Raw genomic sequence first — 26,144 nt, 5'->3', positions numbered from 1 at the left:
CCAGCAATGTACATTGGCCAAACTGGACAGTCTCCAAGGTCATTCAGCTCCCCTGCTTTCCAGTCTTGTCTGTCTCATGTCTTCACTGGATTAGACAAGCAACAGGGAACCTCAGGCTGGAAAAACACTGCTTTAGTTATTTCTTAGCACTAAGATAATTCCTGCATTATTAATAGTATCAGCAACAACAGTTGCACATTTATCCTTTAACTTTGAGCCTTACTTTTCCTCTTAACTCAATTGGTTCTATACAGCTTTGGCTAAATTAAACTTGTGTCTCTTCCTGTTTTAGTCTTGAAAGGTTTGTTCCTGTTCTTATAGTACCTTTCTTTCCCATCTGTCTCCCTTTTAAACTGCAAGTATTCACTAGTTTCACCTGTGGAAACCTACACCACACAGACGCCACTCATTTTCACATCAATTTGTAAATGAGAAAAGTTGAAGCCATTTGCTGATCAGGGCCCTCCTTGACCTGCCCCCAAATAAATATTTTAAAACATTCTGCTAAAATCACTTTGAAAAGGCTGCAAGGAGATTACTGTGCAACAAAACCTACTAAACTTAGTAACTTTGTTTCCTGAAAAAAAATGACTTCCTGATTTAATATAGTGAGTGTCATATATTGTGTGTTTGTAGGACTCAAGTTTAGTGTCTGCCATTACAAAATTAAGATGTTTGGATTTGGGGTTGTAGTTTAAATCCATCTCTACTTTAAAAACAGAATTCTGTAAAAGGAGGAAAGATGGTCTTTTAGCTAAAACACAGGACCAGAAGGCAAGAAGTCTAGGTTCTTATTCCTGACTCCTCCAGAGACATCCCGTGTAGCTTTCAGTAAATCATTTAACTTTTCTATGCTGTGCTGTAAAGTAGACATTACAGCAACTGAAGGTGGTGGCTAGGCCGACAGAAGAATTCTGCCAGTGTCTACACCAGGGGTTAGATCAGCTTAATTACATCGCATAGGACATAAGTTTTTTCACACCTTGAGCAGTGTAGTTAAGCCAACTTGACTTAAGAGTGTAGACCAGCCCCTAGTGTTGTTTGAAAAAGGATAGGAGGGAGGAATTGGAAGTGGTAAGGCTGGGGAACTAGGAGTCCAACATTGACACGTGCTGACACTTTGGGGAGGAGGCTGTATGACAGGGTGCAGTAGGAGAGGTGATGTCAGATGGGAGGAGCCAGGTTTTAGGGAATGCAAGAAGAGATGATAAATATCGGTAAGTTTTGTAGATGGAGCAGGAATTCCAGAAGCAGCCAGGGAAGGAAGGAGGCAGGAACAGAGGAATAAGCACAATCAGATTGATTAAAACAGAGCCAGTGGGACAGTGGTGGTGGCAGGGAATGATTCAGAGGGATGACAACCAGTGTTAGGGCAGAGACTGCCAGAGGTGAGAAGAAGAGTCAGAAGAGGCTGCAGAAGTTATACGTAGATTTAAGAGGGTGAGGGTGTGGGGAAGAAGAGCTGCAAAGGAGAGGTGGGTTCAAGGAATGCGAGATGATGCTTTTGGGAGGAGGGGTAGGGAAGGAAGAGGGGAGGAAAATTTGATGGAACAGGTGAGGAATGTGGTGAGCACTTTGGGAGAGGCTGTGTGGAAGTGGTGCGAGGAAGGCTAATAAGCAGTTACAGTAGAATGATGCCCCAATACACACACACAGGATAGATTCTCATTTGTAAGAAGACTCACATGTTGCTCTTAACATTCAGATGAATATCTGCCAAATTATGAGCTATCTGTGCATAAGTTATGCCTAATATTTGTTACCTAAGCTCTTAAGCATTTAATTTGATGATTCAAGCAAATATTGGAAATTCTGTGCAGTATAAAGCATAAAGAATATGGTTTTTATTTAAATTGTACCTTAGTGATTTCCTCAGGTCATCTTTGATAATCAGAATTTGGGTGGTGTAACTCATTAATTATCAAATATTCCCTTGCCTCCACATGAAGACCAAAATAAAGAAAACAACAGTTTATATCTGTGTTTAAAGTTTGATTCTGATCCCATATATATTAGTTTCAAACTGGTGTAACTCATTTGAAGTGAGTGGCATTACACCAATGTAAAAAACAATGTATGCCAGATCAGAATCTAGTCAGTGTTCTTTTCGAAACTATCATACACATTTATAATGCATTACAAGTAGGAATATTAACAACTGATTCCTTTTAGTTGGTGGTGGCTGAACATGAAATGATGTCATTACAATACTGCCATAATCTGATCTTTATTTTGGGAAATATAAAAGAAATCTTTGTGCAACTTTTAGGATGTATTTTCTGGAAAGTTTGCAATAGTGGAATGAAACAGCAAGGCATTTAGTCCACTGAATGGGATAAACTCGGTTCTCAATTACACGGCGGCAAACTGGAAGTAATTTCATTGAAATAAGTGAATTTATTTCAGTTACACCAGTGTAAGCTTGAGAACAGAAGTCAGGCCCATGTTATGAAGGTCTGAACATGACAAAAGCTTAGAAGGAAGTCACCCTATTTAACATTAATTTGAATGCTGTGGGCCTGATTTTCAGTTGTGATCAGCATAGCCTGGGAAAGGGGAAGAATGGTGGCTGTGGCCCCTGGATTCTGAGGCCAGCTAGGGAGGGACCAGTCTAGTCCTCAGCAAGGGTGCTCTAATTTACGCATGGCTATTCCAGCAACTGGAGAGCACTGGTATTCTTGCTGCATCCCTACACTGGAAGCAGAAGCATTCTGTAGAGACACACTATGCCAGCTATCCACCACCAATCAAGTTCCTTTTATGAAAGGGGAATTACCAGGTAGCTAGTAAAGTTTGCTTTCTGCCTGCCTTGTAACACCTGGACTCTATATGCATGCAGGCTTCTGCCCATGCCAAACTCGTAACAGGACCAGGACCTTAATTACTAATTATAATTGTCTTGTTTCACTTGTTTAGGTCAGAATAATTTACAGGATCTAGAAGAAAGAAATGCATTCTTCAAATATGGAAGAGGATACCAAACCTCTCCTGATCCCTGTTGGAGGTGATGAAAGTGATTATGGAATCATGAACATTCAGTTTAATCCAGCAGACCTAAAATGCAAGAGGTGAGGGGCAGTCTAACCTTATACAGTGATCATGATAGTAGGGTGATCAGATGTACTGATTTTATAGGGACAGTCCCGATTTTTGGGTCTTTCTTATATAGGCTTCCATTACCCCCGACCCCCTGTCCAATTTTTCACATTTGCTGTCTGGTCACTCTACATGATAGTGGCTTTTTTGTCTTATCTTTACCTTTAAAATAATTCAATAAAGGTAGAAGCCAAACCTTTTTGGTCTGGTTATTTTAATAAAAACCTCCTGAGTTAAGTTATAAATATTTATTCTTTTCTATTCTAGGAAGAGACGTGTCTATTGAGTTTGCTGAAAACTTGACAATTCAGGGAGGGTAGTGAGAACTTGTTAGAAAAGATAGTTTTGGAAAGCTACCAATAGATCTTAAACTGAATAGATGTAGTGAGTACATATTGATTTCCATGTCTATTAAGTTTTTTAATCTTATTAGACAAGATAAAACCTCAGACTTAAATGGTGAGAGTATGCAAGAGATTGCATGGCTGTGTGCACACAGGTATATAAATAAATGCTGTGTGCATGTCTGTGTGTGTGTATATGAGAATTCATAGACACATGAGTTTAAAAAAAATGCATGAGTGTGCATGTAAGAAGGGAAACCCACTGTGACATGCTGCTTGGAGGGCCTCCAAAAAAATCATTATGCTTCAGAAATAGGCAATCCTGCAGCATTCTTAGGGCAGTGATGGCAGCATGTCAGCTATACTTAGTACGATTATAGGTGGGGCCTGTAACACAGCCCATTATTAAGGCTGCCTGACACTTCCCTTTTTAAGACTTTTCAGTTGTTTACAATTTTGCCAAACAATTCAGGCTGAAATTTTCCATGCTGGGTGTCTGATTGCCTCAGGCTGAATTTTTTTAAAAATAAAAGTGTTGAAACTTTGAATTGATGGAGATGTGGGGGGAAGGGAGACAGGTCTGACAAAGAGTTGGAATGCAGAGGGAGAACTGGGACTGGCTGGGCAAGTCAACTGGGACTACGCTGTGGGAACAATTGTCATGACTGGAGCTTGGGTGGTCAGGCCCAGTGGTCGGAGCAATAGCAGTCAGAGGGCGGGAACCACATCAAAGGATGGAGCCGAAGTCAAGAACCAGGAGTTTGCTCTTGGACTCCTGACCCCAACTCTATCTGAAAGGCAGGTCCATAACTATGACTGGCAGGGGAGTCCACATCATTGCACAGACACTTCCTGGAATGCCTCCTGGGCTTAAATAAAGCACCTGGACCAATCAGGGGCCACAAGGGAAGCCTTCCAAGGTGTTTATCTCCACAGGGTTCAAGGGATGATGAATACTGCCCTATCATGGCTGCCAGGTAGTGGCATGGAGGTGTTGGCAATCCTGCAGACCCCAGCTTCTAGTCCCCATAGAACCTAACAAAGACACTGGAGTTTGGATAAGAAGCCTAGGAAGAGACATTGGGACTAGTTTTCTGTGTGGACAAGAAACATGGGTAGAGAGGGTATGTGATGGGAGATGGAACGTTGGTTGTGGGGCAAGAGACAGATCGGATGGGAGCTAAGAGCAGGGAGAACTGGAACTGGCTGGTCAAGGAGATTGGGACTGGAAATCATAGAATCATAGAAAATCAGGGTTGGAAGGGACCTCAGGAGGTCATCTAGTCCAACCCCCTGCTCAAAGCAGGACCAATTCCCAACTAAATCATCCCAGCCAGGGCTTTGTCAAGCCTGACCTTAAAAACCTCTAAGGAAGGAGATTCCACCACCTCCCTAGGTAATCCATTCCAGTGCTTCACCACCCTCCTAGTGAAAAAGTTTTTCCTAATATCCAACCTAAACCTCCCCCGCTGCAACTTGAGACCATTACTCCTTGTTCTGTCATCTGGTACCACTGAGAACGGTCTAGATCCATCTTCTTGGGAACCCCCTTTCAGGTAGTTGAAAGCAGCTATCAAATCCTCCCTCATTCTTCTCTTCTGCAGACTAAACAATCCCAGTTCCCTCAGCCTCTCCTCATAAGTCATGTGCTCCAGCCCCCTAATCATTTTTGTTGCCCTCTGCTGGACTCTCTCCAATTTTTCCACATCCTCCTTGTAGTGTGGGGCCCAAAACTGGACACAGTACTCCAGATGAGGCCTCACCAGTGTCGAATAGAGGGGAACCATCATGTCCCTCGATCTGCTGGCAATGCCCCTACTTATACAGCCCAAAATGCCACTAGCCTTCTTGGCGACAAGGGCACACTGTTGACTCATATCCAGCTTCTCGTCCACTGTAACCCCTAGATCCTTTTCTGCAGAACTGCTTCCTAGCCATTCAGTCCCTAGTCTGTAACAGTGAATGGGATTCTTCCGTCCTAAGTGCAGGACTCTGCACTTGTCCTTGTTGAACCTCATCAGGTTTCTTTTGGCCCAATCCTCTTAATTTGTCTAGGTCCCTCTGTATCCTATCCCTACCCTTCAGCGTATCTACCACTCCTCCCAGTTTAGTGTCATCTGCAAACTTGCTGAGAGTGCAGTCCACACCATCCTCCAGATCATTAATGAAGATATTGAACAAAACCAGCCCTAGGACCGACCCTTGGGGCACTCCGCTTGAAACCGGCTGCCAACTAGACATGGAGCCATTGATCACTACCTGTTGAGCCCGATGATCTAGCCAGCTTTCTATCCATCTTATATATAGTCCATTCATCCAGCCCATACTTCTTTAACTTGCTGGCAAGAATACTGTGGGAAGACCGTATCAAAAGCTTTGCTAAAGTCACGGAATAACACATCCACTGCTTTCCCCTCATCCAATGAGTGGGGTGGGACTTGGACACTGAGCATGGAGGGGTGAGACTAGTACAGTCAAAGAGACTGGGATGAGAAGCCTGGGGCAGGAACTCTATGGGGGGGATGTGTGTGTGGGGGTGAGGGAAGTATGTTATCATGTAATTAAAAACTATCATAATCCATACACACAAGTGGGGCTGAATTAAGGATGCACAGACAGTGTTAATTCTGGCATTTCCTAACTTGAGTGCTTGACTTTGCAACCTTAGTAATATTCTTTTAGCAAAGTTTGTGTGTAATTTCCTATGTCCTTAAAAATGCAAACTAAAAAAACAAATTGCATTATGTGGCATCATATTCACACTCACATGTTCAGCAGCAGGATTAGAATCTTTAGATCCACCACACAGACCTCTTCCACTTGGGCTAACAGAGTAACTGATAGCAGTAATAGGTTGTCATCTTCTATATGGACCAGCATTAGAGGGGGATGGAACACTGCCAGTTTTACAGATATTTGCTGACAGCAGAGGGATGGTGAGACTCAAGAATCTTAGCTTCTGTTCCAGGCTAGGGAGAGGAGCATGCTCTAGTGGGCTCAGACTCTTCTGCTCATTTCCCTCAACCCTTGGCCCCTTTTGCCTATTCCCCTCCAACCTGTCCTTGTCTCAGTCCTATCACTTCTCTACCCTAGGCTTCTTATTCCAGTCTCAGTCTCCTCACTTAGAAATTCCTGGTCTTTATTCCTCAGGTTTCACACCCCAGTCTCCTTGTCCAGCAAGTCCTCATCTCCCACTCCAGACACCAAGTTCCAGTCCCTCCCTCACACCCAGTCTTCACCTGCTCCCAGGCTCCTTGCCCAGCCATTCCTAGTTCCCTTCCAACCCTCCCCAGCTCCTTTCCCCAGTCTCTTTGCCCAGCCAGTCCCAGTTCCTCCCTCCCAACTCATCATCTAAGCCAGTGGTTTTCACACTGCGGGTCACAACCCAGTACGGTGTCACAGAACGTAAGGCACTAGGTCGTGGCGGCTCTGGTCAGCACCGCCAACCAGGACATTAAAAGTCCTGTCGGTGGTGCTGCCCGGCTAAGGCAGGCTAGTCCCTACCTGTTCTGACACCACGCTCTGCCCCGGAAGCGGCCAGCAGCAGGTCCGGCTCCTAGGCAGGGGGGCCACGGGGCTACACACACAGCCCGAGCACCAGCTCCACACTCCCATTGTTTGGTTTGGGCAGTGCCTGTGGGACAGAGCCGCGCGTAGCTGCTTGTGCACCTCCGCCTAGGAGCCGGACCTGCTGCTGGTCGCTTCTGGGGCTCAGCGCGGTCCGTGGTGCCAGGACAGGCGGGAAGCCTGCCTCTGCACCCTGGCTGCGCCACTGACCGGGAACCGCTGGAGGTAAATCCATGCCCCAATCCCCTGCCCCAGCCCTGAGCCCCCCCAAACTTGGAACCCTTCCTGCACCCCAAGCTCCTCATCCCTGGCCCCAGCCCAGAGCCTGCACCCCAAGCCCAGAGCCCCCCCCACACACACACTCTGAACAGCACCATGCTCCCTCTTGGACATTACTGATTGTTCTATTTGGCTTTGCTACTTTGTCTTTTCACCAAGCACCAGATCTCTAGGATGCAGTATGCACAAAAGGGCTGTAGATGGCAAGGTCTCCTCCAGAAAGCCTCACTTCAGAGAAACAAGATCTGCATAGAAGAGCCCCCCAGCATGGGCTAGGGTGACCAGATGTCCCGATTTTATAGGGAAAACCCCAATATTTGGGGCTTTTTCTTATATAGGCACCTATTACCCCCCATCCCCATTTTTCACACTTTATCTAGTCATCCTACCATGGACACTAGTGCAGGAGCACATCCCTATGGGCTGATTTCCTGCCACTCACTTTTGCTGAGACTCCAGTGACTGAAAGGCTTCAAGCTTACATGCAAGTCAAGGGCATAGAGCCTCCAAAACATGGGTCTCTGCTTACCTTCCCTGAGCAGGGCAGGGCAGGAATGAGATGGAGGATGTCTGCCTGAGGCGGCTTACAAAACAGGGGCATGGGGCTGTGCATGTAGATTAGAGGCAACAGAGTACTCTGGGATGAGGAAAGAGGAAGTGCAGGACAAATTCTTGCCATGTACTTATCACTGAAGAGTGTCTGGGGCCCTTGTGGCCCAGCTAGCACAAATTGGGCTACCATGTAATACAGCTGAATGGAGCTGCAAGTGGCAGGGGAAGGATTTGCCATATGCTAAGAATAGTAGGTGAGAAGGTGGCACATGTGCAACAACTGTAGCTTATACTTCCCTGGTGGGGGAGATACTATGGTTAGGAGGGTGGTTAGTTTTTGCTTTGGTTCATCCATTGCACTCCGGATGTGCCGACTCCTGTGATTTTTGTTAATATGGGATACTCAGCTGTGTCATTTGTGGTCATAAGGGGTTGTGTTTATGCTTTTCCTTGGCATTTAGTCATCCACAAAGAGAAACTAAAGCATGAGCTGTGTTAAGCTTTCTTGTTTAGTTTCTGTTGCTCAGGTAATCTTAAGGTGCCTGTAGGCTTTTCCTGCTCCTGCCTTCCTGTTTTGTTTCCTTCTCATTGTCTGTGCAGGCCTACTGTTTTCTGATCCATGCTTGGCCTTTCAGGGCAGTGCTGTTTTTCCATACAGCTGTGCCTACAGTAATGGCAGGCTTGCTCCTGCCTTGGCTTGTCTGCTCGTGGGTATGTTGACAACTGTGGCTGGAAGGTGAGATTCCCAATACGGGTAGACAAACTCTCACTAGTTCAGCTCAAGCTAGCATGCTAAAAATAGCACAATGGATGTTGTTTCATGGGCTGCAGCTCAGCTAGCAGCCTGATTCTAAGGCCACCCAACCGCTGCTCCAAGCTTAGGTGGCTAGCCTGAACCACTGCCCAAGCCACAACAGCCATGCTGCCCTTTTTAACAAGTCTGTCTACCTGTGCTGTCAATCACACCTCCCAGCTGCAGCATAGACATACCCTGTATGTCACTGTCTTTAGGGCTGCCCCCCCCCCCCCCCCATCTCCCTACCTAGTCTCAGCCCAGTGGTGCTGGAAAAACTTTTATTGTGGGAGTGCTGAAAGCAGAAACCATGTATTTGGGTTATTACTACAAGCCAGGGGGTGTAGCAGGACCCCCAGCACCTATAGTTGCAGCACTTATGGGGAAGCTGGTTCTCTTGATTATTTGTCCTTACTTGGGTCTAATCTGTAGGCAGCAGCTGCAGCAAAGGAAAGGATTTTGGTTAGAGAGCTACAGAAAAGTGCTGGGAACAGACACTGTTTCTCTCAGAACTAGCTGCTTTCACCTTGAAAGCAACATCTGGTGATTTCTGCTTCTGTTACAAGAAGCACTTTCTTTCTTGCCTTCCCTGGCAGCAGTGGCCTGTGCTGCTAGAGCAGAAGGAAGGGAAGGGCGAGGGCAGATGCTCTGACCCACCTCAACTAAAGGCAGTTTTGAGAGAAGTGCAGTCAGTGCCCCTGCTGCCTCTCAATCACCCAGATCTAGCTTTTCAGCTCTGCTGCCTTTCTGACTACTAAGCCTGGGTCTGAGAGGTGCAGTTTGCATAAAAGACCCAAAGATGGCACTGTTGTCTTTGGAAAGGCTTTTCCCTCTCCACCACAGATTTAATTTTGCTGAATAGCAGTATAGCCACCAGTGTGAGGTATGCATCCCTATAGTCTGCTTTTCCTGAGTCTCCAGTCCTTGGAAAGGGTTTGTGATGGGGAGCTCCACTCACCCTTAGCGTGGCATCACCTCCTAGTCACTCTGGCAATTAGCTCTGAAAGTCAATACCCCTTCCCATGGTTGCATGCCATCACCACCTCTCTCAGGTCTAGGGTTGCCAACTTTCTACTTGCACAAAACCAAACATGCTTGCCCCACCCCAACTCATTCCATCCCCCCTCCCTCTGTTGCTCACTCTCCCCACCCTCACTTATATGCTCACTGTCACTGGGCTGGGGTAGGGGGGTGTGAGGGCTCTGGCTGGGGGTGTGGGGATGAGGGGTTTGGGGTACAGGAGGGTGCACTAGACTGGGACTGAGAAGGCAGGAGGAGGCTCCAGACTGGTGTAGGGGTTTAGGGCTCTGGCTGGGGGTGCAGGCTCTGTGGTGGGGTTTGGAGTACAGGAGTGTGCTCCAGGCTGGGATTGAGAGGTTTGGGGGGGAGGATCAGGGCTGGGGTGCATGCTCTAGGTAGCAATTACCTCAGGCCACTCCTAGAAGCAGTGGTATGTTCCCCCTCCGGCTCCTATGCAGAGGCACAGCCAGGCAGCTCTCCATGCTGCCCCTGCAGCTCTCATTGGGCACAGTTTCCAGCCAACGGGAGCTGCAGAGCTAGTGCTTGGGGTGGGGGCAGCATGTAGAGCCCCTAGGCATGCTGACTGGAGCCACCAGGTTCCCTTTTTGATTGAGCATTCTGGTTGAAAATTGGACACCTAGGAACCACACCTGAGTTAAGTTTGTATGTCCTCTTTCATCTTAGGGATCACAGTATCCTCTTCATGACTTAGCCTACTAGCCAGGTCACTTACCATTTCCCCACTTCCAGGGTATATTTAAGTCCTTTCTTCACTAGTTGTAGGTAGTCTTCCTATTCATTGCCATAGGTGCACTCCTTTGGTGTCTGGTAGGGGAACCATAGGCCTACTCTCAGGAGCCTTGACCCATCAGTTTACTTCTTTCATGGACTACTTCCCGTAACTCCTGATAGCCCTCCTTGCTCTGGGTACAATTGCAGCCTTTCCCTGCAGCCCTTTTCTGGCACCAGTTTCCTGGCTTTGTAGGCCACACCTCTTCCTGCCCAGCTGAGCCTGCTTTCAATCTTCCCTGCTCCCTGGCTCCCCCTCCAGGTGCAGCCTATGGAGTTAATTGGCCTGCCTGGCCATCTTAACCTCTTCTAGGTGGGCGTGTGGGGTGGATTGACTAACACAAAGTAGGCTACCTGGTTGTATGGTTTTAGGAGCTGTAAATAAGAGAAAAAAATATCTGCCTTATGCTAAGAGTAGTGGGTGAGAGGGAGCAATGCAGGTGTGCTAACAGAAGGCTTTTTTTAAAACCTGTTCCTGTGGATACCATGATCAGAAACAGGTTTGTGGTGTTGTCTAGTATCCTTTGTTGGTCGGTTCTAGAATATTATTTTCTTGTGTTTAAACTAATTACAGGAAGACATAATGTTGGATTTATAAAGGTTTTTATGTTTAGTATTTTTCTGTTGTTGTATATTATGGGATGTTATTGTTTGTTTCATAGTTGATTCTTTTCCTAGTTATTAAGTTAATTATTCTGAGTAGCCTTGGATGGATTTTTTTAAAACTGTAAGGTGACCAATTGGGTTTGTTTGGTTTAAGATGTGTTGTTGAATTGCCCCCAAAATAGTTTTTTATTGGTATGTAATTATGTCTCTTAACCTAGTAAAGATTTTTTTTTCTTTGTTTAACAAAAAATATGCTAGAGAGGTAAATGGTTTTGTAATGTAATACAAGTCTATTAAAGTAGGCCCTGTTGCTTTTTTATTTCTTTAGAATTTCTAATTATTCAGTATGAATGATTTGCTAACTATGTAATTTTTAGGTTATTGGTATATCTTAATATAGTAATTTTTTTACAGACCTTAATTTTGGGATGTCACCATGCAGCTGCAGCAACAGCACCTGTTGAATTAAAGTTAGGGTGGGGTTTTTGCCTTTCAAGCTCTTTGATTATAACATTTTTATCTAACTAAATTCTGTAACTGTCTTAAGGAACGTTTGGAGTTGTGAGGATGATACTTGAAGGCATTTGTGTTAGAAGTAATTCTCCAATGTAAAAGTGTTCGAAAACCACTGTAGTGGATGCTCCTAATGTTCCTGGCCTTCTGCTACAGGGGGAACTAATGGGAGAAGAAGGCAGGGGATTTAAAAAGAATAAAAGGGTGGAAATTTAAGATGAAAGAAGATGCAGGAGCAGTCAGTATGAAAAATAAACATCTCTTAAATTTCCCTAGTGAAATAGAGTATTAGCATAGGGGGAGGGAGCTAAGGAGTTTCTTTTCCTCAGAAGTGGTTCTCTTTTCCCTTTTTTTAAAGTTTTCTTGTGAATTTAGAGACGGTGAAGGATGCTGGATAGATATCTTTGGAGGCTAAAAATCTTCTAACCACAGAACAGATGTAGCTATGTAATTGAGCAAAAAGGTTCTTCTGTGTTTTCTTTTTGCAGGAAGGGATTCATTATTTCTACAACTGGGTTAATATCCATAGTATTTAATGATGAAATTATTACAAAACTCAAATATTGGGGCAATGGGAGGTCTATGGTGAAATTTAAAGCATTATTATTTGTCAGTTTGTACAGCATTTTGTAGAATAAAAGCTATGTTAGCGTGAAGAATTACAAGTAACCAATATAGGTATATTGATGAAGGCATATATCAGTGCAAGAACACTGATAGATATTATAACTGAACATGATATGCTTTCCACAGAAAAATATGCTAAACAAACAACACAATCCCTGCCACAAAGAGTTTATCAGGCCCTGTTCCTTCAGTTGAATCTGCATGGGTAGATTACTGATCCCATGCAGATCTGGTTGCAGGATAGGGGTCTGCAGACACAAACATGTGAAATATGCACAGTTAGGACCCAGAATAGCCTATGAACAGTGCTGCTGGTGAGTTTCACAGAGCAGATTGATTTCCATGAGTGAACTGGAGAAGAGGGAAGGCCCTTAGTGGCATCTACAGGCCTGAACCAGATTGAAGCCCCATTGTGCTAGGTGCTCCACAATCATACAGTGAATGGCAGTGCCGGTCAAAAGACATTTTTCTGCATTTAAACACATTAAATGAAGTCTTTTTTTCTCTCTTCAGCCCCAAAGCATTTAACACATTAGAGAGCATACTGACAGCTCACCCATTATTCCTTCTTCAGCTTTGTAGTAGCTCTAAAGCTTCATATATGAAAGCAAGTAAAGTGCCTTCAAGTTGAAATGATGAAAATGTCTTTGAGTTATGGTGAGACAGTATAATTTGAACACAAAATAAATGTTTCTATGACTTGAAATGTTAAATAGTGTCATGGAGGAGCACCAAAATAATACAGTGAAGTAAAAAAAGTCTTGTTTTAAAGGCCTCATTCTGAATATTATTCAACAGATGTACAGCATTGGCTATTCAGTGGTGGTAAGTGTTTTAGATCCAAACAAGGGTAACTCTACAACATGAAATATTATGTTCTCCTTGTCCACAGAGTGGCCCTAAACATACCCCTTTTCAATTCTTGTTCTGAAATGTGCATTCCATTTTGTAGGACTTCTAAAATATTACTTATCACTATTTTCAGAAAAGCAGAATATGCCAGTTTTTCAAGATAATGAAAATTCTGGCAGATTTCTGCACACAACTAGGCTAGCCAAATTTATGCCATATTCTGCCCTTTTCTGTGGGTGCAGTTTCTATAGCCACACTTTTGCACATAAATAAATTAAAAATCCATGTTTAATCTACATTTACATTCATATATGGGACTTCCCTTACTCTTTTTGCATGTATATCTTTCTGGCAGTTCCATCCAGAAAGATTTCAGAGGGTTTCTTTTCCTGGACCTAATGCAGACCATCGTAGTATCTGAGATTATCATTCTAAAAGAAAGAGATGTATTTCTGAAATGCCAAGGTAAAACCCTGAGATATAGTAGGTCTTAGAAATTTAGTCCTTCATTCATATTTTTATTAATATGTGCCTCAGTTGTCCTGTGATCCTTATGAATGTTAGTCACAAAATGCATGTAGCTCAGCAACTGAATTCTCCTGACCAGTGGTATTGAAGACTCTTTTTTTTTTTTTTTAAATACAAGAAATTTCCCAGTCCTTAGTTTTCATTTTATTTATTTCCAAATATCATATCTTGGACAATACAAACATGTCTGATTAGTATCAAGGGTTCCGTGCATTAACCATGGACCAAGTACACAATACGACTAAGGAAGCTGGGGAGGAAGCAGTTTGGTTCCCTGGCAGTGGAGCTGCAGTAGCTCCACGTTTACTGTGCTCTTGTGCATTGGAGAGAATGGCTAGTGGGACATGCAATGGGACGAGGCCATGGGATTTGCTATTACATTTACCCAAGTGAGCTGTGGCCTTGGTGTCCCATGCACAGAACAGTTCTGTAGTGTGCAGGAGATGTAAATCTGCAGTGTGGGGTTCCAGCATCCTGTCTGTACCTACCATTCAGTGGTAAACACACTGGTTCCCCTGTGGTGGAATTTCTGCCCCAAGTGAATATTGTCAGTTGGATTAATATTTAAATGTAGAGTATAATAGTACTGTTGTCCTGAAAAAAAGCAGATCCATTGAACTCTTCTGGCCCTCCATTTACTCTTTCAGTGCTTGGGTATCACCTGCACTATTGTTTCTCTGAATTAACACTCATAGTCATGCCAATTTTTCCTCCATTATGCCTCTTTTTATTCCTATTGCCTTTTGGGTGACCCCATGTGAGTTCCCTCCTGAGAGTGAAGGTTTCTCAGTGATCTGATAGAGCTGTTGAGCTTTATGTTGGTGGAGTTCCCAAGCCTCCTTATTCTATAGGTGGTTACCACCAAAAGCACATCTCCCTGATGCTCTGCTCTCTATAGAATACTTGGTCAAATTAATGGTCTGTGGCCTCCATCTGTAAGGTGCTCTATGGCAGAGGTTCTCAAGCTGTGGTCTGTGGATCACCAGTGGTCCGTGAGCTCCATTCAGGTGATCCACGGATAGTTCCCTCTAAGGCGAATGCCTGGGTGGCTGCACATGAGAGAATGAAGGGCCACTCGCCTAATTAGTGAAGCTGCGCAGACGTGGCTCCACTAACTAGGTGCCTGGACCCTGGAGAAGATGCACATGTAAGGTGAGTTGGTGGCCAGTGGGGTGAATGGGGGTAGGTGGGAGGGGGCAGTGGGGTGAGAAGAGGGGGTGGAGGGAATTTGGGACATGCAGGGGTATGGCAGCCAGCAAAAGAGGCTACTTTCCCCAGCTCCAGGGCTGTGGCTGCTAGGGAGAGACAGCCCTCCTTCCCAGCCTCAGCTCTGTGGTAGAGGAGAGAGGGAAAGACACCACCCCCCCGCCCACCTTCCCAGCCCAGTTCGGTGGCTGCCGCAGTGGGAGAGACCCTCTCTCCCTTTCCAGCCCCAGCTCGGGGGCTGCCCTGGTGGGGGGAGAGAGGGAGAGACACTCCCCTCCTTCCCAGCCCAGCTTAGTGGCTCCCAAGGCGTGGGAGCCCCCCCTCCTTCCTAGCCCCAGCTCGGGGACTGCCATAGTGAGGGAGAGACACCCCCCCCCTTCCTTCCCAGCCCCAACTCTGGGGCTGCCGCAGTGGAGGAGAGGGCACATCCATTGCATTAGAAAGGTAAGGCTACTGATATTAAAATGAGTTGTTTGATTTTATTTGTAGAACAAAAAAAGTTTATTATTGGTGGGGGTTTTTTAATTTATTTATTTATTTTTATTTTTAAATATATCACTTTTATCCAAAGTGCTTTACAATAGTTAGCGAACGGTACAAAAAACAGTTGGAAAGATCATTAAGTGGTCCGCCGAGACCCTCAGCAATTTTCAAGTGGCCCTTGGGGGGGAATAAAAAGTTTGAGAATTACTGGTCTACTGTATTGGCCCAAGCTGCTCTGTCTCAGAACCTGATCTCCTTCAACAGCTTAGTGCCACATAGCTAAGGGGAGAACTTTCATGGCAGCTGGTCCAAGATTATTGAGCACCATGCCAGAAGAGGCAAAAACTACCACAGATCTCTCCACATGGAAGTGGAGTGTAAGCCTCACTTCTTTAGTGTAGCTTTCCCACAGGAACAACAGAGGAGATGTGCCAACAATATTAATTCCAGGTGGGGCAGAAGAAGCTAGACCTCATTAGATCTTTATACTGTGCATTCAGTCTGAGTAAGGTATAATTAGATGTACACCTCTCATGCTACCATGTCCCATATGTGGAAAGCAGCATGTGACAAAAACCCAAATGAGAAAGAGAAACAAATTATTCATACAGGTCATTTAAAAAAAGACACTGGGTTTCATCCCTTTATTATGAATAACTTTAACCTTAGTTTCACAAATCTTGCTTTTGTTGTTGAAAGTTATTTACATTAGAAGTGCGGGGAGACAAAATGTATAGAGTATCATAACTTCTCAACTAAAATGAGTGTGCCTTGAAATGAGATCTGTGCATAGATATGTCCTTTTTGTACCTATGTTGAACTAGTTAACCCTTCATTTTCCACACTTAACTAAATTCAGCAACAGTTTTACTTCATGATTGTGTTCTATCTAATATATTTAGTTAGGATTTCTTTTTCTTAATTCATACAGGTACACCTTCGTGTCCGAAGTATAGATAAAAATAAAACCAGTATTTTCCCCCTTCATATTTTTACAGTCCAAATAAATAATCTTGATTGGGTGTACTTAAAAATGAAAAAAAAAAAATTAAGAAGTGATGAGATGTGGGAAAGGATCTAATAAATTAAACCATTTTTTTCAAGAGGGAGAGAAAATGAACAAAAATAACAAAGTATAGACTATATAAGTTCATCTAGAAATAATGTATTACTTTAATACTTCCAGATGGAAAAACTATTTGTGACTTGTACAAAGTACCATGCTTTTCCTATCTGCTTACATCAGCTCAGAGAAAAACATGCATTTCTGTCTTCTGTCTTGTGCTGTTAAGAATGGGGAGTATTACAGAAATGATTCTCTCGGCATTCAGGGCTTGGGCAGCAAGTTCCATCTCTCTCGGGTGTCTCCTAGCAGCCAGTCACAGAGATGCATTGCAGTTCCAGATCAGGCTTTATTAACCTCCTGATGCAAGTTTGTGCTGTGATATAGATGCTTAATTTTGTAGCTGGGAGGAGGATGGGAACTTGGTCAGGGAAAATGGTGTCCCAGAATGAAGGCGGAGTTGAAAACCATGCAACCCTTTAGAGATCATCCTGTTATTGGGAGCTGCTGTAAAGGGAACTGGCCACCATCTTTTTTTATGTGTCTTGGCTCAGACTCCACACATTCAAGTAGACCTGGTTCTTATTGCAGGAAAAATAAAATTTTCTTCCTGTCTCAGTTTTTACTGTTGCTGTTATCTGTAATAGCTGTTTTGGTTGTTATTTGTAATTTGCTGGGTTTTTTTTTATTTTTATAACTTTTGCTTTGTGTGTGTGCAAGGTGGATGAACAAATATGAATATTGTTGTTGTGTTTGTAAATCTTAGTGAGTTTAGCCAATAAAAGCACAGGTGAAGGGAAGCAATACCAGTTTAGTAAGGTTTGCAAGCAAGTAATACAACTTTTATTTCTAAACCCTCATGTGGCTTTGGCTAATGTCTTACTAAGCCAGTGGAGTCCTGTACCTATATAGAAATAGAGTTCTTGACAAAGCATTCAGACTGTGTCTATATATTGCTATGATTCAGAAGTAGAAATTCTCATTTTTCTTTACCATAATTGGGGTAAGATTCTGTCTATCTCTGGTAAATCTAGCCCTGTATTAAGGGCAGTGAAGAAGCAGTCCAAGGAAGGAACTGAGCCCACTGCCTACCCCTCTCCACCCATTCCTTATGTGCCTGTGTTTCAGGAACTACTGGGTATGGAACCTCTACATCCAATGCTGGAAGGAGAGGTGGAGATATTATTCTGTATTGTGTATGCTGCCACACGACTGCTTAGGGCTGGGCCATAATCTGTCCCTTGGGATTTTTTTGTTCCTGAGAATCGTGTTCCTAGTGATTAATCAAATGCCATTCAAAGGGAAACAGTGAGGACTAAATGAGGACTAAAAATCAACTTTTTAAAAATATACTGCGCCAAATTCTGGTATAAAGCTAGAACAAGTATTAACTTAATTGAGCTTTGGATTTATGCTAGTGTAACCCAACGCAATTTGGTCCATTATTTTAACTAGATACTGGTCACCATTCTGCTCTGTTATGCGGGTGCAACCTAGCACATCCGAATTTGGCCCAATTCCCTTTTAATATGGATTATATAAGGAGATAAATATTGCATTTGTGGTATGCTCCTTCCCTTCTTTCAGTTAGAAAGCAGTGCATTAAGCAGTTGCAATATGGATGGTAATCCATTCCTGAGTGATACAAAATCATTTTCTGAATATCTAATTTATTTCTCTTCTGTTAACAGTTTGATAAAGGTTGTTTGTTGTGCCTTTTCCCTTTAGGCCATTCCACGTAGAGCCTTCAAATATTGTCAGTGTGAATGATGACACACACAGAGTTACAGATGAAGCCTCAGCAATGAATAAGCGGATTCATTACTATAGCAAGCTCACTTCTCCTTCAGATAGGGCACTGGTAAGGAAAAGATGGGTTAAAGATGCCATTAATTAATGGACATGACATGCAGGGTGTAGTGGGTATTGTAAGTGCCTGACTTCTGCAATTTACAGCTGAAAAATAAAAAGGAAAAACCCCAGTTAAAACAAACCTTGAGGATTGCTTCTAAATGAGGCCTTCCTGGCTGAGCATGCTTGAGTTTACATAGAACCACAAGTCACAACTGCCTTCTTAGGTGGTGAAAAATATGACTAAGATATGCAAACAATCCTGAGTCTTACAATATTGGCCAAGTCTTAATACTTTGTCACCAGAACTTTCATAAATACATATTTAAGTTGTCAACATGGAATTCTATGTACCTAAATTTAGGCATCCAAGCCTGATAACTTAGGGCATTTTCTCTGTGTAGCCTGTCACTGAGAAAATATTTTCATAAAGTAGTTGGTGGATTGTGATGTGGATGAGAGCAAATGCTGTGTTCCTCTACAGAAGACTAATTCAGCCATCAATTTTTCTTTAAAAATAGAACAGATCTGCTTGAAAAATATACTTTTCATTCAAAGTTTCATGTTTTTCTTATAGTAAGTAGTCAACTTAGTATAAGTGGAACATCAGAGATTCTTTGTTACTAATACATCTTGTTTTATCCATCTATTAGATTGCTCCTCATCATGTACTTCCAGCTCCAGAAGAAATTTATGTGTATAGTCCATTAGGAACTGCTTTCAAAATCGATGGTTGCACTGAGGGTTATGGCAAAAACTCCAGCATAGTGACAATGTATGTTAAATACTTCCTTGTATGGTAGCCCGAAATTGTCTATTGAAATTTAATAACTTATGTTTCTAAAAAGGTGGCATGAAATAACAATGCTCCTTAATTCTCTGTGTTCTTCAGATTTATGATCTGGAATACAATGATGGGCACATCTATACTAAGTATGCCATGGGGAATAAAACAGGTAAGATCAATGTGTATTAGAAAAAAATATTTGCATGGAAAACATTTGCAATGTTCTTTTGTTCTATTTGCATCAACATTTATTGTTAATGTGCAAAAATATAAATGTATTTCTCCTCTTAAACAGGCAGGATTTACCACTGGAATCTGTTTGATCTTGCTAATGGGCAGCTTGACACTTTATTGCTGTTACAGAGTTGTGAAATCACGGACAATGATACGTAAGAATCTGTTACATTACACAGTGTTCTTGTGTAAAGTGTGAGATCTTGAGATCCTGAATGATGATTTTTTTTTATTACTGTTCGTGTTTCTGCCAGTGTTTGTCTGAATAGTTCTTTGATTTACTGTTGGTTAGATATGGGACTCAAACAAAAACTCCTCATTTGGATGCCCCTGAACTTTGGGGAAGTTTAGGTTCTGGATTGAGACTTTGTGGCTTGGGGTCCATCTCTACCTGTCATATTACCTCTTTTTAATTTATAGGTACCTGTTTCTTTTTAAGCAAATTTAACCACATCTGAACTCCTTCAGTCAAACTCTACCAACCATCTGATGTAATAGAAATCAAGTTATGGAACAGAATGTTGTCCTCTGACAAGTGTTGTACTTTAAGTTGGTGGCATTAATCTAGCAGTAGGAGACTTTTTTACTTTGAATCAGAGTTCTGTGTAAACAGCACAATCTTTCTTAATCAGAGTATTCTCATGTTTAATCACCTTTATAAAAAATTTTTTTTTTTGTATTTTTGTCTTTATTCAGCTTTAATAGATACCTCAAACTGGGAATTCCCAGATGTTTGCAAGTACTATTTTGGATCCTTTGGTCAATGGTCCAGTCTTTTATTTTCAATGGTGTCTCTTGTTGGAGCCATGGTTATTTACTGGGTACTTATGTCCAACTTCTTGTTCAACACAGGAAAATTTATATACAGTAAGTATCAGTGTTTAAGTCTTTTCAGTTTAGTTTAAATCAAAATTGTAGGTACTGAAACGCAGGAACAAATTGTTAAAATCAGCTTTTTGTAGCACCAGAGAAATTTAATTTTGGGCACCATAATTATAACCTCTCTAAAAGTTCTATAATTCTCCAGGTGCATGCCTTTCTTTTGAGTGACTTCCAGTTAGACTTTCTTTAAAGAGCATCACAAAGCAAGGATGACTTTTGTTGCATCTTCTACTTGCCGTGTGTGTGTGTGTGTGTGTGTGTGTGTGTGTGTGTGTGTCAATACACAAAACAGACTTGGCCCTACAGACTTCTTTAATTCAGTGAATGAGAGTGAGTTTTTCAGAGGTAAAGCAAGGCATCTTATACAAAAGACAATGCTATGATGTTTATCATGGGTTATCTCTCATAGCTATGGGAGAAGTTCAATGGGTACATGGGAACTGACACCAGTAAATGACCCATGTCATCTAAAGCTACTTTTAGTATTGTGGAGATAGACAATCAAGCTGCAAGTGAAATAATCGGGTGTTTTAGATGGGATTGAGACTATTCATTTCGGAGTTAGTGAGAAACTGCAAAACTCTATTCTACCTCTCTCATTTCCGTTCCATAAATTTACAGAGAGAAGGAACAGGATAACAGCAGGAGTAGAGCAAACATAGTAAGATTGTTTTTCTTATTTTCAGATTATGTTCATGACATTAACATAACAGATCTTGTTCCTGGTACTAATGGGAGTACTAGAGGTAAGAAAAGCATAATAGTACTATGTTCCACAATAAAAATAACTCTAAGGGATATTATATGCAGTGTTGTTGTAACCATGTCAGTCCAAAGATATTACAGAGACCAGGTGGGTGAGGTATAGTAGAACCTCAGAATTATGAACACCTCAAGAATGGAGGTTGTTCGTAACTCTGAACAGAATGTTATGGTTGTTCTTTCAAAAGTTTACAACTGAACATTGACTTAATACAGTACAGCTTTGAAACTTTACTATGGAGAAGAAAAATGCTGCTTTCTTTTTTTTTTTCATATATAATGTGTGTGTGGTGTGTGTGTGTCGTTTACATTTAACACAGTACTGTACTGTATTTATTTATTAATATCTCTGCTGCTGCCTGATTATATACTTAAGCTTCCAAATGAGATGTGTGGTTGACTGGTCAGTTCATAACTCTGATGCTCATAACTCTGAAGTTACAGCGCCGCTCAGAGAGTGCTGAAGGGAAACCGCTGTTGTGTGTTCACACTGTCAGCTGCCTGCACAATAGCATGTTCACACTTGCATAAGTATTCGCAGCAGTGCACTCTGGACAGCTATTCCACAGAGCATCTCTTCCTCTTCTGCCGCTAAGAGTTGTGGGAAGGCAGAGGGTGTCACAGGGGATCCTAGGTCCTGTCCCAATGCCCCATGATGCATTGCTTTGCATCCCAGCAATCCCTGTGCTTCAGTCCGCATTTGTCACCACCTTTCAATGGTTTTGTGTACTGCACACTCTGCCTCTTCGGTCTTCAGGAATGGTTCCCGCACAGTTGACCAAGTGGCAGTGGAGTTATTCCCTAAACTACAAAGACAAGAGGAGTGCAACATTGATCTCGCCACATGTAATAGCTACGACAAGAGATTGCTTGTGTCATTCACAGAGATGCTGACCACAGTGGAACACCGCTGTTGGGCTCAGGAAATAAGCACTGAGTGGTGGTATCACATAGTCATGCACATCTGGGATGACGAGCAGAGGCTGCAGAACTTTCGGATGAGGAAAACCACTGTGTGATGAGCTCGCCCCAGCCTTGCAGTGCAAGGACATGAGAATGAGAGCTGCCCTGTTGGAGAAGTGCGTGGCAATTGCACTGTGGAAGCTGGCTACTCCAGACTGCTACCGATCGGTTGCTAACCAGTTTGGAGTGGGGAAAGTCTACCGTTGGACTTGTGTTGACGGAAGTGTGCAGGGCTGATAAGCACATCCTGCTCCGAAAGACCATGACTCTGGGCAATGTGCATGATATTGTGGATGGCTTTGCACAAATGGGCTTCCCTAACTGTAGAGGGGTGATAGATGGCACACATTTTCCAATTGTGGCACCAGACCACCTAGCCACCACGTACATTAATCGGAAGGTGTATTTCTCAATGGTTCTCCAGGCGCTTGTGGATCACTGTGGGCATTTCACGGACATTAACACAAGCTGGCCCGGAAAGGTGCATCATGCACACCTCTTTCGGCCTGTTCAGGAAGCTGCAAGCAGGGACTTTCTTCCCGGACCAGAAGATTACCGTAGGGGAAGTTGAAATTTTCATTGGGATTCTGAGAGACCCTGCCTACCCCTTAATGCTGTGGCTTATGAAGCCATACACATGGCACCTTGACAGCAGTAAGGAGCGGTTCAACAACAGGCTGAGCAAGTGCAGAACGGCTGTCAAGTGTGCTTTTGGCCATTTAAAGGCCCAGTGGTGCTGCCTATATGGGAGGCTGGACCTGGCTGATGACAATATTCCTATCCTTATAGCCGTGTGCTGTCCGCTCCATAATATTTGAAGGGAAGGGTGAAAGCTTCACTCAGGGGTGGACCACTGTGGCTCAGCACCTGGAGGCTGAATTTGAACAGCCAGAGACCAGGGTTATTAGAGGGGTGCAGTGTGGGGCCATAAGGATCATGGATGCCTTGAGGCAGCAATTTGAAGCTGAAAGCCACTAATATTTGTTGCTATGCTCAGGAGTGCAGTGCTTGTAATGCTAGGAGGTGATTGTGATTGGTGCAGATGATGCACTATGAAGGTGTAAGAAAATTGCCTGCTGCTTTGCAGGCTCTGTTTGCTTTCAATTAATGGAATAAAGATAGCTTTCAAACCAAAACAATTATTTTATTAAAAAACAACTGGAGGAGAGAGAGACAAACAAAAAAACACATCAGCAGTGAGGGGGATTGGGGAAGGGAGGGTCCCAGGAGGAGGTGGGGTCCTGGGATGGTTAAAGATTTGTGTATGTCCAGGTATCATATGCAGTCTTGTCCTTTGGAGTACAGTGCAGTGGGTATTGTACTTCAGCAGGGCTAAACTGCAGAGGAACGGGTGTTGAGTGCAGTGGATACTGGGAGTACGGGGTAGGAGTGGAATGCAGCGGGTACAGACTGTAGCCAGGAGGTTGATAAGAGTGTGTGGGTGGGGGTGGGGCACCTGGGAAAGAGTTTTGTGACAGTGGCTGCAGGGGAGGGCAGGCGCGGAGCTGCTCAGTTTGCAGTGCTAGTAGCGCCTGGAGCGTGTCCACTTGGTGCTTCATAACGTTTAAGAGCCACTCCGTGGCTTGGTTCTGACGCTTCGCATTTTCTTCTCACTGTCCCATTACTCCTTCAATTCTTGTGGGTTTTTTTGGCCGCAGAGTGCATCATGACCTCATGCAGAAAGTCTCTTTAGTTCTTAGTGGCCACTTTCTAATTCTGTTCAGCCAGTGATAACAAAGAGGGAGGCTGGGCTCCCAAGGTCATATCTGTAAAGCCAAAATGCAACATTTTACAGAAGCAGTATTGTTTGCAACACACAGACCACTGATTTAAAACACAGCCACTATTCACATACCTGTCACTAACAGGGCCGGCTCTGGCTTTTTTGCCGCCCCAGGGGGGGGGGGGGCGGCCGAGGGGAGGGCGCCGGAGGGGAGGGCAGCCGGAGCCTTGGGAGGAGGGCGGCGAGCCCGGCGGGGGCTCGGCTCTCCCCCCCACCCTGGCAGCTAGAGCGCCGGGGGCAGGGCGGCGAGAGGGCGGCGAGCCCTGGCTGGGGCTTGGCTCTCCCCCCGGCGGTCGGAGCGCCGCGCCGCCCCCCTCCAGGTGCCGCCCCAAGCATTAGCTTGGGTGCCTGGAGCCGGCCCTGGTCACTAACTGGCTGACCCTAGGCAAGCACCCATGAGCCACAAGACCCCCAAAATGGTGAGTAACCGCAGGGGCAGGGGAAATCAGTGTTCCAGGAATGTACTGTACACTGGGCACGTCGCTCTTGGGGAGAGCCAGCACTGTAGGGGGTGCCTTATCATTCCTGTCCTCACATTTTCCACAGGCTGTGTTCATTAGGGAAGATATCTCGCTGCTGAGGGTGAGCAGGGAATCAAGGGAGGGTCTTCTCCAAGACTGCAGCTTCCGCCCTGGCCCTTGTACGGCTTGCCTATGTGCAGCAATGGTCCCACCCCACAGTGACAGCAGAGTGGCGCGGGAAAGTTACCCTTAATGGGGCAAGAAACAAAGCAGCTCTGCCAAAGAACCTGCGGCAGCAGATTGCCCAGTATCTCCATGAGAGTTTCCTGGAGATCTCTGAGGCAGATTCCCGTGCAGTGAGGGAGTCAATCAACACCTTGTTCTGCTGCTCAGACTAGGCATGTGGTGGGAACTGGGGTCTCTCTCAGGGGGGACTGGTGGCTGGAGGGGAAGGCCTTGGAGTCAATCTGGGAAGTGGCTGAGGCACTCAGGGGCTCCGTTACCTACAGTCCCCACCAGCCAGGTTACCCATTACTATTGCTGCCACCCTGGTTGCTCCTGCACTTTCTCTCGCTATTGCCACACCTTTCCCCATTCAGATCCATCAGGAGGTGCAGCCAGAGGAGAGGCAGACGTTCTGTCAGGCTGCCTGAAGCCATGTGCCACAATCTTCTCCAGTGACCAAAAAGTGCAACTGCAGCTTCTGCAGGCAGGCAGGACAGGGCTGTCAGATGCTTGAATGTCACTTGGCAGCCCTGAATACTTCTGCTAAACAGAAAGGGATCAAATCAGTAGGGACAAAAGCATTTTTCAAGGGGTTGTGAAACAATGGAGAGAAAACCAATTAGAAAACAGTAATTAAAATTACTCTGTCGCTTTAAATTTCAGAAAAGTCAAAATACTGTCTAGAGTTTTGTCTTTAGGTTATTGTAACCTGGCAGGCATGCTGCCAGCGTGGGAGGAAGAGATTAACAGGGTACAAAGCATTATGAAGTACAAAGGTATAAATGGAGACTAGGAGAACATTAGGATAAGTTCATATTTCAACATATAAGACAGGAACTGCTGTTTACATTTTTCCACAAAAAGCCCCAAGTACACTCCATAAGTTAAAATGTAAACATTTTAAGGGCCTCCTATTCTAGGTGTCTCCTCCTCCCTAATGTTTGGTGGCTGTGGTTGGTACACCAACAATATGACACTGTAAATTGTTAATTCAGGAGTTTTAGAACAGCCACTGATTATTTGCTCTGAGATGTGCACAAAACCATGTGTACCCTACTGTTAATACAGGCACCCATGCACCCAGCTTACACACACAGCCAGATATGTTCACTTATGCATTCAGATGTGCATTCAGCCATGTATTTGCTCATATGCACAGAGGCCGTTTTGCAGACACCGCTATGTGTGCATGCACTGCAGCACAGGCAAGCTGCTCAGACACACACACACACACACACACACACACACACACAGAGGCACACATGTATGCACAATGGAGTAAACACAGCTACATGCATACAGACAGCTATGCACGCATGTCCTGCATCCATGCCCTTGGATGTTGATCCTGTGCAGCAGTCCGCTCAGACTGCAGGCCTAGTTGGTATTGTATATCCTCACATTCAGCTGTTAAGTTATGTCAACTCTCTGCACTCAGTGCTGAAGTGAAGGTGGTACCAGCTGAGAGTGCAGGGAGAACAGGGTATGGCCCAGCAGTGAAAACTTAGGCTATGTCTGCACTTGAAGCTGGGGGAGTGATTCCCAGCTCACATAGACATGCTCACACTAGTTCTCATCAAGCTAGTATGCTAAAAATAGTAGTGTAGCCATGATATCACGGGCAGTGGCAGCACAGGCCAACTGCTCCAAGTAAACCCCTACGAAGTCCAGTGGGTTTAGGCTCAGGATAGTTAGCCTGTGCCACTCCTTGCTGCTGCACATGCTATAGGGGCTACGCTACTGTTTTTAGTGCCCTAGCACAAATCTGTTCTGTTCAAGCTGGGAATCACACCTCCAGCTCCAAGCATAATGTAGACTTAGTGGTGGGCCTTAATGGATGGAGGCAAGCAGAGGAGCAGCAGCTGAGCTGCCAGAGTG

At 44.2% G+C, this 26,144-nt stretch overlaps 1 protein-coding gene and 1 non-coding gene across 4 annotated transcripts in view; both read left to right on the top strand.

The window, feature by feature from the left end:
• SLC38A9 (solute carrier family 38 member 9) overlaps window positions 1-26,144 on the top strand; it is an 83,387-nt gene that overhangs the window by 15,131 nt on the left and 42,112 nt on the right. The window contains exons 2-8 of one of the 3 annotated variants that reach the window (XM_026649096.1): window positions 2,917-3,004; window positions 18,047-18,179; window positions 18,823-18,944; window positions 19,062-19,125; window positions 19,252-19,345; window positions 19,887-20,057; window positions 20,759-20,818. In XM_026649096.1, the coding sequence (XP_026504881.1) occupies window positions 18,123-18,179; window positions 18,823-18,944; window positions 19,062-19,125; window positions 19,252-19,345; window positions 19,887-20,057; window positions 20,759-20,818 (568 nt within the window). In that variant the 5' untranslated portion in view covers window positions 2,917-3,004; window positions 18,047-18,122. Of the gene's footprint in view, window positions 1-2,916; window positions 3,069-18,046; window positions 18,180-18,822; window positions 18,945-19,061; window positions 19,126-19,251; window positions 19,346-19,886; window positions 20,058-20,758; window positions 20,819-26,144 lie in introns of those variants that run through there. The other 2 variants (XM_026649094.1, XM_026649095.1) reach the window with 2 other exon arrangements.
• On the top strand, window positions 8,128-8,291 carry LOC112106074. The gene has a single exon (XR_002908071.2). It is a non-coding gene; the product is annotated as a U1 spliceosomal RNA (small nuclear RNA).

This window comes from Terrapene carolina, unplaced genomic scaffold (assembly GCF_002925995.2).
Source record: "Terrapene carolina triunguis isolate 2854851 unplaced genomic scaffold, T_m_triunguis-2.0 Scaffold69, whole genome shotgun sequence".
Taxonomy (NCBI): Eukaryota; Metazoa; Chordata; order Testudines; family Emydidae; genus Terrapene; species Terrapene triunguis.
This window is presented reverse-complemented; position numbering and strand designations above follow the sequence as displayed.